General features: G+C 37.2%; 1 protein-coding gene across 2 annotated transcripts in view; it reads right to left on the reverse strand.

Annotated features, from left to right (window-relative positions):
• LOC128706538 (acid ceramidase) overlaps positions 1 to 13,417 on the reverse strand; it is a 130,179-nt gene extending 116,762 nt beyond the window's left edge. The window contains exons 1-2 of one of the 2 annotated variants that reach the window (XM_053801457.2): positions 13,294 to 13,417; positions 6,417 to 6,457 (exon numbers count right to left, since the gene is read on the reverse strand). In XM_053801457.2, coding sequence (XP_053657432.2) covers positions 6,417 to 6,457; positions 13,294 to 13,359 — 107 coding nt within the window. In that variant the 5' untranslated portion in view covers positions 13,360 to 13,417. The remainder of the gene's footprint in view (positions 1 to 6,416; positions 6,458 to 13,293) is intronic. The other variant, XM_070090908.1, reaches the window with a different exon arrangement.
• Between the last annotated feature and the right edge of the window lie 356 nt (positions 13,418 to 13,773).

Here is a 13,773-nt window from a genome sequence, read left to right on the forward strand (position 1 = left end):
CAATCAGGCTTTAGGAGCTCTTACTCAACCGACACCTCCCTAATTAATCCGATGGATTACATGAGAACTGAAATGTCGATAGAGAACCTCATAGGTATGGTAACTTAGACTTGCAAAAGGCCTTTGATACTGTCAACCACAATATACTATGTAAGAAACTTCAAGCTATCGGCATAGGTTCCATAGACTGATTTAAGTCCTATCTTAGCAATAGGAAACAAACTGTCAAAATCAACAAAACAGAATCAGAACCCCTGCCGATAGAATGTGGGGTTCCCCAAGGTAGTATTCTGGGTCCCTTATTATTCTCATGTTTTGTAAATGATATGCCCAACAGTGTCAAATGCAAACTCCTACTGTATGCAGATGATAGTGCTTGGTTAGTGTCAGGTAAAGACCCACAAGATATAGCTAATGAAATAACACTAGAACTGGAGTCCTGCAGCAATGGTTAGTAAACAACAAACTATCATTACACCTCGGAAAAACTGAAGTCATACTCTTTGGCCCTTAATTTTAATGTCTGGTGTAATGGGGAACCCATCACTTCAGTTTCCTCAGTAAAATATCTGAGAATCCCTTTTGATCCATGCATGTCAGGAGAACTGATCGGGAACAGTGTAGTAAGGAAAGTTAATGCCAGACTGAAGTTCCTCTACAGACAAGCACAGTGTCTACCAACTGAGGATCGCAGGACCCTATGTCTAGCCCTTATACAATGTTATATGGACTATACTTGCTCTTCATGGTACTCTGCTTTGACAAAAAAAAACTGAAAGATAAACTACAAATCACCCAGAACAATGGTAAGATTCATCCTGGACCTGGGTCCAAGAAAACATGTAGGCCAGGATGAATTACAACAATTGGATATGCTGAATATTGAAGACAGAGTAAAACAACTGAAGTTACACCAAGTTTATAAAATTGCTCACAAACAGTGTCCAGAATATCTTGCTGCTAATTTTGTCAAGGCTGGGAACCAAAGCAATCATAGTACTAGAGGGAGAGAGCACAACTTTGTAGTACCCACAGTCAGTGGCCAGGCTTCTAACACCTTCTATTGTACAGCAATAAAGGAATGGAACAAATTGCCTGCACATGTCAAAGTCATAGCATTAGGCACCTTTTGGCTCTCAAGAAGCGAGCCAAAAGGTGCCTAATGAATGTAGCGACAAAGTGAGAAGAATGACTTTTTATTTTTTTAGCTAACACTCATGCAAACGTAAATCACTCTTTTTACCTTATTCCTAGTATATATCTTTCATAGTATAATAATAAGATATTATATCCTTTACAGCATAATAATAAGGTATTAAAAGGATCCCAATGGAAATAAGTCACTCTTGACTTTTTTGGGTTAACCCAAGTTCTCTACACACATGCTATGTATGATAATCTATGCAACTGTATTTGTGTATACCTGAATAAATTTACTTACTTAGAATCTTTCCTCTGTAAGCAATGCATGTTGCTTCCAGATGTAAGGGAATATTAACCCTCAAATATGCTTTGATGGACAAATTTTAGAGCAGACACGAGAGAATGGGTTTATGAAGTGGGTGTACACAGCATTAAAAAAAAAAAAGCCCCCTCTGACTTTGTTTGGGTTAAAATAGCAACTTTGGGGCATTTACTAGGGTGATTTTACACAAATAACCCACACATAGGAGAGAGGAGCTTATGATGACATTTCGGTCTGATTTGGACCATTTACAAGTCAGACCGAAACGCTGTAGTAAGCTCCTCTTTCCTATGTGTGGGTTATCTGGCCACGGTATAGAGCCTTTTTTGTTCTTCTGGGGTGGCTTTTGTGGTTTTACTGGCTGTTTTTTGGTGCCAAGTGATAGACTAGAAGATTTTGGTCAGTTTCAGCCTGGAAGTTGCCTCGATGTGCCAGAAATAGCTGAATTTTGGCGATTTTTCTAAAGAAGGAGTCCTCCCTCCCTCACCCCCCTCCAGTCTGTTTGCTAGATTTTTACTAGGAGTGATTCAGTTATTGAGATGGCTTAGCCCATGGTCAAGTATTCTTGGTTATAGTTTATTAGCCATGAAACAGGGAAAAAAAAACATCAATTGTGTGTGATAATGGATTCAAAATGGAGGGGAAGAGTTATATAGGAGAGGGTGAGGGACATGATTAATGAAGAAAAGGGAAGTTGCTTTAGTAGCTCTAATGCCTACAGTGTTTGCTTTAGATTGTTTTTAAATTAGAATTTGTTGAAAATAAAGTGAAATTGGCCAAATTACTAAATTATGGTTGCTTTTTGGGGTACATCTTGACAGTTGAATGGGCAATTTCTTGGGATTAATAAATACACTAGTACAGAAGTCATATTAGTGAAATAGTCAGGAATTTGGTCAGTATGAGCAATGGAATTTGCCTAAAACAGGTCCAAAGTGAGTGAAATTGCCATTGCATGAATTGATCCCTAACCTCCAACTTTATGCCTCTGTAATTTTCTATTTCATCAAATTTTGCATTGTTAGTGTCATTACCTTTAAAAACAAGATTCTTGAATCATTTTAGAAAATACTGCATAATTTAAAAAAAAAAATTGCAACACAGGAGTGTCTGTATTTTAGGGGCACTGACAGTGAGAGAGTTAAGGAAACTGTGGAAAGAAGGCAAAAAGGGGAATGAACCAAATTACAGTGGTACCAACACTTTTAAATGAGTGTGAGGCAATGGCTTTAAACATTGCAGAGAGGAGGAAGCTAGAGACAGGTATGTCATGTTTGAGAGCAATATGTGATATGATTATCAAGCTGAAAATTCAGAGCATAGGTATTAAAAGATAGTGTTAGGCTACCAAAGGTATATAAATCAGAAGGCTGGGGAGGGGTTGTTGAGATATTTGGGCATTTAGAGAGTGAAGCAGACTAAGAGAACCAAGTGGGTATATAAATCAGGGGTGGCAGGAGAGAGAGGAAGGGATCATTTTAGGAATGGTTGGAGAGAGGGGGGGTAAAGGAGGTTTTAAATGTTAAGAGGCATGAGCATCCAGTATTCTTGAGCGAGTGTGTTAGATCAGAGCAAGTTAATTTAAATAGAACCAAATTAAGTATACTCTGGGGTTAGTAAAATTTAGTGCAACAAGCTGGGTTAATCCTGAATTAGCTACTGTTTGTTTCAGCTTTAGATTAAGTACATATACAGTAGTTTGCAGATGTTGTCACCTGCTCTGCAGTACTGCACAATACCAGTCTAGTAAAGATTATTTCTTTGTAAAGGTTACAATGTGTAATTACAATTTTGATTTGCTAAGTACAAATTGCCGAGGCAATTTGGGCAGATTAATCCTAATACATAGTAACTAATTAAAACTAGATAAGATAATAGTTCATAGTAACTATACTTAAATCTAGACAAGTAGTGGTGGTTAACTGTTTTACAATCTTATTTAAACTTGATACAAATGTGAGGTAGTAAGGTGAAGTAGGGTTCGGTAAAATAAACTTGAAACTGCACACAAAATCCAACTTACAAGTAATGGTTCAGGTGGTAATATTTTGTGGATTGGCAGAATTAAAAGCCTAGAGGTCACATAATAAAACTAATTAGCAGATGTTTTGGTTGATTTGGTAAATATTGAGAGATAAGATGATTTTATGATTTTATTAGCTTTTAATGCTTTAAATTATGGTACAGTAGATAACATAGAACAAGAGCATAACCTTTACCAAAGCTTCATACTGTCAGATTTCCCTCACTTTATACGGATTCATTTTATGGTGGCTTCGCTTTATGTAAAATCACTATGTGAATTCACTATTATGTGATGTCCTATTTTTATTGGCACTTCTGAATATGTAATTTATGGTCACAAAATACAGTAGGTACAGTTTGCAAACCTCACTGAAGACTCTTATTCTTTACACTCAAGTGTCCTGACCTGATTAACCCTTTCAGGGTCCATGCCGTAGTTCTACGGCTTTGAGTTGAGGGTCCAAACTGTAGATCTAAGCCATGAGCTCAGCTCACTCTGATAAGCTGTGAGCAGTAAATTTGGGCCTAGATATGAGAGAATACATCTATGTGGTATGTGTGCACCACATAAAACAAATCCTGCAGCACACAGTACATAATGAGAGAAAAAACTGAGACTAATTTTCGAGCAACCCTTTCAGGGTTTCGGACGTACTAGTACGGCTTACGCACCAGGGCTTTTGACGTACTAGTATGCCTAAACTCTAGCGCCCTCAAATCTAGTGAGAGAAAGCTGGTAGGCCTACATATGAAAGAATGGGTCTATGTGGTCAGTGCGCAGTATAAAAAAATCCTGCAGCACACAGTGCGTAAAGAGAAAAAAAAAAAATGACCGTGTTTTTGGATTAAGACAGTGACTTTGCACTCTATTTTCGTATGGTATTTATTATTGTATTCTAGTTTTCCTGGTCTCATTTTATAGAATGGAAGACATATTACAGAAATTGAGATGATTTTGACTGATTTTACAAAGAAAAGTACCTTGAAATTGAGCTCAAATAGCAGAAATGTTCGATTTTTACCAAAGTTCAAAAGTAAACAAATCATGCTACGCATCCAATACACGTCAACTGGTGAGTTTAATATTCTTTCACAATTGCGCTATTATTTATACCATTTCTACACTAATGCAGTAGTCTGCTTAACAGTAAATCTTCTATTTTTTGTGAGAATAAAAATTCAAAGTGGAAAGCAAAAGAATGTAAGAGGGGAGTGGGGATGTGACTAATGAACAGAGGAAATGTTATTTTAGTGCCAGGAATGACTTCCTTGTTTATTCTGGACCCTATTCGGAAACTGGCATCTTTTGAAATTTGTGTGAAATTGGGAAAATTGCTAAATTCTGACCACTTTATTGGATAGTTGAAATTGGTAAATGGGTGGTTTCTTGTACTCATTCGATAGAAAAAATGGAGTTCTAGTGAAATAAATATGCTTTTTGTCGACTAGGACACAGGAATTGGCCAAAAATAGGGTTCAAAGTGGGCAAAATCGCCGATGCATAAACATCGTTGAGACAGCTAACTTCGCGACAGCATAATTCCGTAAGTTTTCCATCAAGTTTCATACTTTTGGTGTCATTATGATTGGGAAAAGATTCTCTATCTTTTCATAAGAAAAAATAATTTTTTTTTTTAAATTTGGCAACCCTGAGAACAAGTCTCGGAGAGGGCCTGGCGACCCTGAAAGGGTTAAAACAGCGACTTTGCAGTGTTTTTTTCGTATGCTTTTTATAGTTGTATTTGCAATTTCTTGGTCTCATTTGATAGAATGGAAGATGTGTTACAGAAGTAGAGATGATTTTGATTGGGTTTAGTATTGGAAATGGCTTGAAACTGAGCTCAAATTAGCAGAAATGTTCAATTTTTGAAGGATGTTCAAGAGTAAATAAATGACCTCACCCGCCTAATAACGCCAGCTGATGGGTTTATTATACGTTCACAAATGTGGTGATATTATTTATACAATTACAATATTGCATAACAGTAAATCTTCTCTTTTTGGCTTGAATAAAAATTCATTATGTGAATAAAAAATCAAAACGGAATTCATCTGTAAAGCCTGAAAACGTAACTAATGAACAGAGGAAATGTTTGTTTAGTGCCAGGAATGCCTGCACTGTTTATTCTGGATCCTGTTTTGAAACTGGAATATTTTGAACTTTGTGTTAAATTGGCCAAATTACCAATTTTCGATCACTTTATTTTGTAGTTGAAACAGTTGACTTGGTGATTTCTTGTGCTCATTTGATAGTATAAAAGTAATACTAGTGAAATAGCTAAGAATTTGGTCAACTGGAATAATGTAATTGGCCTAAAATGGGAGTGAAAGTCGGTAAAATCGCCAATGCGTAAATATCACTGACACATCAAAATTCGCAAGAGAATAATTTCGTCAATTTCCCGTCAAATTTTGTACTTTTGTTTTATTACCTTCAGAAAAAGATTCTCTACCATTTCATAATAAAAAATAACGGATTTTTTTTTTTGAAAATTCTTGGACCCTGGTGCACACTTTGAAATTTGGTCTCTGGACCCCAAAGGGGTTGAACTTAGTACAGATGCCAAAGGCCCAGAACACATCTACAGTATAAAATGAGGTACACCTATTCTGAACTTGACAGTCAAGTTGATTAATAAATTAATCACCTCAAAATTTTTTTACCGATTCATAACTCAACAATAATTTGTTATCTGAATTAGAAATAAATTAGAAAGATGCATATATATTACACAGACAGGATGGAAACTCATTCCTGGAATATGAAGAACAAACTAAGCACAATATATGTATAAGCTTACTATTTCATTCAACTGATAATCATTTCTAGTGTGTCTTTTCTTTTGTAAACTGTCAGCAGAGAGAAAAAAACTAAGGTTTTTCAAGCCTTACCATATGTAATATATATTATATACAGAACACATACCTTTGGTTTGGTGGAAAGGCATTCGTCTCACATATCTTAAACTGCAAAGCAAGATCATATACTGTGTTTTAATTATGCAGATTATGATAAATTTTAACAAAAAGCTTAAAGGAGACCATAATTACCAAGGTTAATGAATATTTAGTAAGAATTATTTGTGTTAGAGCAGATTATGCAAAGACATATTTGTCAGTAGTGAAGGACTTAATGCCAGGAAGGTAACAGACTGCTAGTGTGATACCTATTACACACCAGGAGACAGGCTCTTCACATTATTACCCTATCAGTTTGATCAAAAGTTGATAAATTATTGGAATTAACAGCAGGCACAACTCTAGAATATGTTTGTGTGCATAATTTGATAAATGAATCAACACTTTCTCACAAGGTCTCATTCTCTTTAAACAAATTTACTGGCATTTTTTAAACAAATTTATCATCTAAGATGATACAGTTGTATAAGAGATTGAACAGTAAAGGTTTTATCATATATGGAAAGGCCCATACTTATGCAATAATTTTTTTTTTTTTTTTTTTGGAGGGGGGGGGTATTTCATCTAGATTTTTTAAAAGGATGACTTTTCATATCTGGAACTCAATAAGGGCTTAGGTAAAGAACCACACCAGAGACTAGTGAACATAATTCGAAGCACAAGATGATAATAAAGTTCTCTTAGATCATGGGGTGGCTGACTAATAGTTTTTGCATGAATGGGGAGAAAACAGTACAAGGTCTGGTCATTAGCATTCTTCCACAGGAGCCTATATTAGGTCTCTTGTTAACAATTCAAATAAATGACCTAGAAGATGCAACAACTTGAATTTACTAATGACAATAATAATAATAATAATAATAATAATAATAATAATAATAATAATAATAATAATGGAAATTGTCTCCACACCAAGATGTCTAGGTAACAGAAATCCCTAGATTATACATATAATTACTATATTAGTCATTTGTAAGGTCTAGTACAGATTACATGGAAGAATTCTTATTTTCATATTACAGAAAGGACATGTCATAAAAATATATGATGGTCGAGAAAATTAATTTCGTGTAGTATGAGGAATCTAACAAAGAAAGATTAAGTGCACTGAACTTTAATGCTAGTGACCTTGTCAGTGTCACCAATGAATCCAGAGATGATCCCATTATTTTTCTATTAGTGTAAAGATCTCAGGCAATGTTTACTTTACACAGACGCCATAACTCAGCCATTGCTTTATTAAACATAAGCAAGCTATCCATATCCCAGCAAAAATAATTATTGATAGTGCAAATTATTACTTTGAGAGCTATCAGGCAGAATAATACCTTTTAAGTTTGCTAGAATGAACCAAGGATGGGCTGGTCAACTGTTATTATCAAATCATGTGACACATCTAGCCAATTACAGCTCAAACATTTCCACTTCAGATTGTCAAACATTCATACACAAGCGTAATGTCTTCTCACTGTGATACACATGAAATTACTTTTTCCAACCTAATTTTGCACACTTACAATGTGAGCACCACTGAAACATTTATTTAGTAGATTACCTAAGTTTTTTTTTTTTTTAAGGTTAGGTAAGGTTACATTAAGTAATGACTGATTATGTTAGGTTACATAGGCTATGTTAGATAACATTAGTGGGTTATCTTTGTTTATGTTAGGTCTCTCCTATTTGCACAAAATTACACTATCCTTGTTGCAAGTAAATGCTTTTGGTAATGTATTACACAATGAAATATATATTTTTTTTGTCAATTATATGACACCGAAATATTTCCCGAATGATACAAGGGTGGAAGGAACTGACATGAAATCTGTTTGCAGTTTCTCAAAGGGAATGATGAGTTTATCTTAGCTGTGATATACTGACCCCAAATCAAGAGGGTGCCCTGGGTAAACTTATTTCAGAATAAACAGCTAAGCCATCTAGAAATGTACTTCTAACGGGAGATTTTAACTTTAGCCAAATCAATTGGACAACCTGACAGGAAATGTAGAGTCTAGCAACTCTCTTGAAATGGTCCAGGACTGTTTTATAAAATAAATTGTGTTAGAGCCAACTAGAGGAAATAACCTGTTGGACTTGGTTCTGGCAAACAAGGATTATCTGATAGATAATCTTAAGGTTAATGAAGATCCCTGAAGATTATATGGAGCCCTGAAGATTATATGCAGCTAAAGGATTACCTGAGTAGTGTAGACTGTTGTAAACTGACTAGGGATTATTGCAAAGGAATCTGGATAGACGGTGGTAATGGTTGTCTTTAAGACAGTTTCCAAAGTATTGTACAGTACAAGCTGGTCAAGCCGAATCTATTACTAATAGAGAATTTAGATCAAACATGAATGGATGAACAAAAGACCATCAAGAGATTAATCAAAAGAGGTGAAGGTCACCCACCTTACTGAACAATATATTCAAGTTTTGAGAGAAGTCAAAAAAGGAATAAAGAAAACCAAAAGCAAACATGAAATTGAGGTTGCAAAGTAATCAAAAACCAATCCGAAAGTTTTTTTAGGCATATATATAGGAATAAACTTAGGGGAAAAGCGAGGCCTGATTATGTGAAACTCAGATCAGCTTACTGTTAGTGACAAAGAAATATGTACAATTTTCAAAATTTATTCCCTCACTGATTTTACACAAGAGTATACATATAAAAATCACAGAAATCAATATTTATACTGGTTAGGATGAAAATAAAATATGCACTATCAAAGTCAATAGTGACATGGCCCTCACACAGCTAGATAGACTGAAGCTGAACAGGTCATCAGGCCCTGATGAGCTGTTTTTCAAGGGTTCTCTGTAACGAGACTAGCAAACCATTTGCTAGTCTCTTCAAAAGAACACTACAAATGGATATTGTACCACGTAAGTGGAAAATAGCAAATATGATACCCATTTACAGAGTGGTTGATAGGTCCTTAGCTTCAACTTACAAACCAGTCTGCCTAATCTCGATTGTAGGAAGGCTGATGGAATCAATAGCTGATGATGTAACTCTAAGCCACCTTGAGAGATATAATTTGAACAACAAATCTCAGCAGGGTATAACAAAGGGAATTTCTCGCCTTAAGAATTTACTAACCTGTTTCACTAAGGCATTTGAAGCAGTAGCCGAAGATAAAGAATACGATATTGTGAATATGGACTTCAGTAAGGCCCTTGATAAAGTTTCATACAGAAGAATATTAAGACAGTAGTAACATATGGAAAATTCGAGGAAATAAAAACTGGATTGGAGAATAAAACAAATTCCAATGACAAAAGAGAGCAAAAAACTAATGTGAAGGATCTGGGAGTGATAATGTCGGAGAATTTCACTTTCAAAGATCACAACAATGTTTCTACTGCATCTGCTAGGAAACTGACTGGATGGATAATGAGAACCTTCAAAACTAGGGATGCCAAGCCATTGATGATTCTCTTCAAATCACTTGTTCTCTCTAGGCTGCAATATTGCTGTACACTAATGGCCCTTTTAAAGACAGGTGAAATTGCAGATTTGGAGAATATACTATTTATTGTATAAGTACAGCCTCTCCTCACTTAGCAACATACTCGTTTACCGACGACTCAGACTTACGATGGGCTCTCTGACCAGTATACCGGTATAATATATTAGAACTGATTTCCTCTATTCTTTTTATTACAATACGTATACAGTACACTTCCGTATATTTAAAAATATACTACAAATGTTATAAATGGTGCAAAGGTGACATTAAAACAATATCAAAGATGGTTAACACAAACCCACTACCATTATAGTATGCTCCTCATTTAGCGATGAATTTGTTTACCGACGTGGTCTTAGGAATGGAACTCTATCATTAAGTGAGGAGAGGCTGTACAATAAATAGTATCTAAATTACTGGTAAAGGCTGGAGTCCCTTGACCTGTACTTCTTGGAAGCAGGTGAGAAAGGTATGATAATAGACACCTGGAAAATCCTAGACAGACTAGTCCCAAATCTGCACAATAAAATCACTCATGATGACAAAAGACTTGGCAGGTGAAGCACCATCCCCCCAATGAAAAGCAGAGGCACCAGGAACATGCCAAAAGACAACAAAATAAGTGTCAGGGGCCCAAGACTGTTCAACTGCCAGACAGGGACCAAATGTCAGTACCTGCATGACAGTGTCTTCCATTGCAGACACTGCAAGGCTCCAGGCGGACATCAACCGAATCTTTCAGTGGGCTGCAGAAAACAATATGAAGTTCAACGATGAGAAATTTCAATTACTCAGATATCGTAAACACGAGGAAATTAAATCTTCATCAGAGTACAAAACAAATTCTGGCCACAAAATAGAGCGAAACACCAACGTCAAAGACCTGGGAGTGATCATGTCGGAGGATCTCACCTTCAAGGACCATAACATTGTATCAATCGCATCTACTAGAAAAATGACAGGATGGATAATGAGAACCTTCAAAACTAGGGAGGCCAAGCCCATGATGACACTCTTCAGGTCACTTGTCCTATCTAGGCTGGAATATTGCTGCACACTGACAGCACCTTTCAAGGCAGGTGAAATTGCTGACCTAGAAAATGTACAGAGAACCTTCACGGTGCGCATAACAGAGATAAAACACCTCAATTACTGGGAGCGCTTGAGGTTCCTAAAACTGTATTCCCTGGAACGCAGGCGGGAGAGATACATGATTATATACACCTGGAAAATCCTAGAGGGACTAGTACCGAACTTGCACACGAAAATCACTCACTACGAAAGCAAAAGACTTGGCAGACGATGCAACATCCCCTCAATGAAAAGCAGGGGTGTCACTAGCACGTTAAGAGACCATACAATAAGTGTCAGGGGCCCGAGACTATTCAACTGCCTCCCAGCATACGTAAGGGGGATTACCAACAGACCCCTGGCAGTCTTCAAGCTGGCACTGGACAAGCACCTAAAGTCGGTTCCTGACCAGCCGGGCTGTGGCTCGTACGTTGGTTTGCGTGCAGCCAGCAGCAACAGCCTGGTTGATCAGGCTCTGATCCACCAGGAGGCCTGGTCACAGACCGGGCCACGGGGGCGTTGACCCCCAGAACTCTCTCCAGGTAAACTCCAGGTAAACCTGACCAGCCGGGCTGTGGTTTGTAAGTTGGTTTGCATGCGACCAGCAGTAACAGCCTGGTCATAGACCGTGCCATGGGGACATTAACTCTAGAACACCCTCCAGGTATACATGGTACAGGAGGAGAAATTAATCCCTAGATTGGGGCATGGCTGCCTGACAATCAGCAGAGAGCTTGCATTAAGGGGATTATTATTATAAACATGGGGAGCACTAAATCCATAGGGATTATACAGCACCTGTAGGGGAGGTGGAAGTTATTTAGCTTCAATTCAGGGAACTGGAGCACAGATCTAATTCCTTAGAACAAGAGCCCCTCACCAGCATCAAGGAACTTCCCTTGGAGTCCTTAAAGGACCCCAATGGAAATAAGTCACTGACTTTTTTTTGGGTTGTCCTAGGTTCTCTACACATATGCTGCTATGTATGATAATCTATGTAACTGTATTTGTGTATACCTGAATAAACTTACTAACTTATCCTTGAGGGGCATTAATGGCGAGAAATCAGAACTGGGATCCATTACGAGTGGTGTGCCACGTGAATCACTGTTAATACCCTTGTTATTCACAATCCACCTAAACGACATTGCTAAGAGAACAACTAGGAACATAAGTATGCTGATGATACTAAAATAAGCTATCAAATAATTTCTGATGAGGATACCAGAAAAACTAGGGGATGACCTGGATAGGTTGATGTGTTCCGAAACGTGGCTGATGCAGTACAGTGCAGACAGGTCTAATATATAATAATAGATTGTTATCTTGGTATAGCAAAAATAACTATGGAACTTATAATCTTAATGATGTAGATCTTAATCAAAGAGAATGCGAAAAAAAAGTGTTTGGAATTCTAGTTAGCATAAATTTAAACCCAAGACTACAGTATGTAAGTGTTTGCACACCCAACCTTTGCTCTTGGTCCTGCTGGAGCAAAATTATTATTATTATAATCATGGTGGGGCGCTAAACCCGTAGGGTTACACAGCGCATGTAGGGGGGATGGAAGGTATTCAGGCTCAATTCAGGGAACCGAATCACAGATCCAATTCCCTAGATCAAGAGCCCCTCACCAGCATCAAGGAACCTCCCTTGAGGGGTGCTAGAGCAAAAGGTGAGTGTTAGTATGAACTGGTGTGCAGAGTATTGTCAGTAGGCTTACTGAAGTGTTCCTTCCGTCTTGCATTCTTCTGTGTATGTTTTCAATGATATTTCCAGTAATATTTATAATGTCAATCTTAATTTAACATTATATGTGCCTAATGGTTTTACTTTATGATCAAAGGCACGTATAATGGGCACGGTATTATACCACTGTTTGGTAAAAAATAAAGTACAGTGAAAACACTAGGATATTTTGAGTAACCATAGTCTCAAGACTATGGTTATGTTTACATTTTGTCTTTTTTTTTTACATAACACCACAGTTTACAGTATTATTTGACATTGCTCAATTTTAAACATCCGTAGGAAGTGAGATGACTCACTCTCAACAGTTCCTTTGTGTAATAATACTAAACTGCTTTATCTTAAATAACCATTTACCTATAGTAATAGCACTTCAGTCGCATAATGGCACTTAAGTATTATTACTTGTTCAATAAATACAGAATATTCTTATTGATTTATTCTATACGAGGCGTAACGTAATAAAATAAATCTCAAGGCTCCTCGCAATAAATGCGCCTTAACCAAGTACGCTCGTTACTGATTATACCTTCATGACTATTCAACTTAATACTCTTAAGTTTTCGTATTAATAAACAATTGCTTATGACTTGCCGGTTGTCCGTTGATTGGGTGAGCGCTAGTGTAAGCGCAGAGAGCGAAGAGTACGACCACCTTCATGATCCACGCTGCACTGTTTATGTCCCTCAGCTGAGTTTGGCAGTTGCCATGCCTACCAACCTTTCTACTTGTCATGTATCAAGCCTACCAACCTTTCTACTTGTCATGTATCATGCCTTCCAACCCTGCTACTTGTCATGTATCATGCCTACCAACCCTGCTATTTGTCATGTATCATGCCTACCAACCCTGCTACTTGTCATGTATCATGCCTACCAACCCTGCGACTTGTCATGTATCATGCCTGCTAACCCTTCCACTTATGTATCATGCCTGTCAACCCTTCCACTTGTCATGTATCATGTCTGCCAACCCTCCCACTTGTCATGTATCATGTCTGCCAACCCTCCCACTTGTCATGTATCATGCCTGCCAGCCTTCCCATTAATCATGGATCATACCTGCCAACCTTCC

This window comes from Cherax quadricarinatus, chromosome 3 (genome assembly GCF_038502225.1).
Source record: "Cherax quadricarinatus isolate ZL_2023a chromosome 3, ASM3850222v1, whole genome shotgun sequence".
NCBI lineage: Eukaryota > Metazoa > Arthropoda > Malacostraca > Decapoda > Parastacidae > Cherax > Cherax quadricarinatus.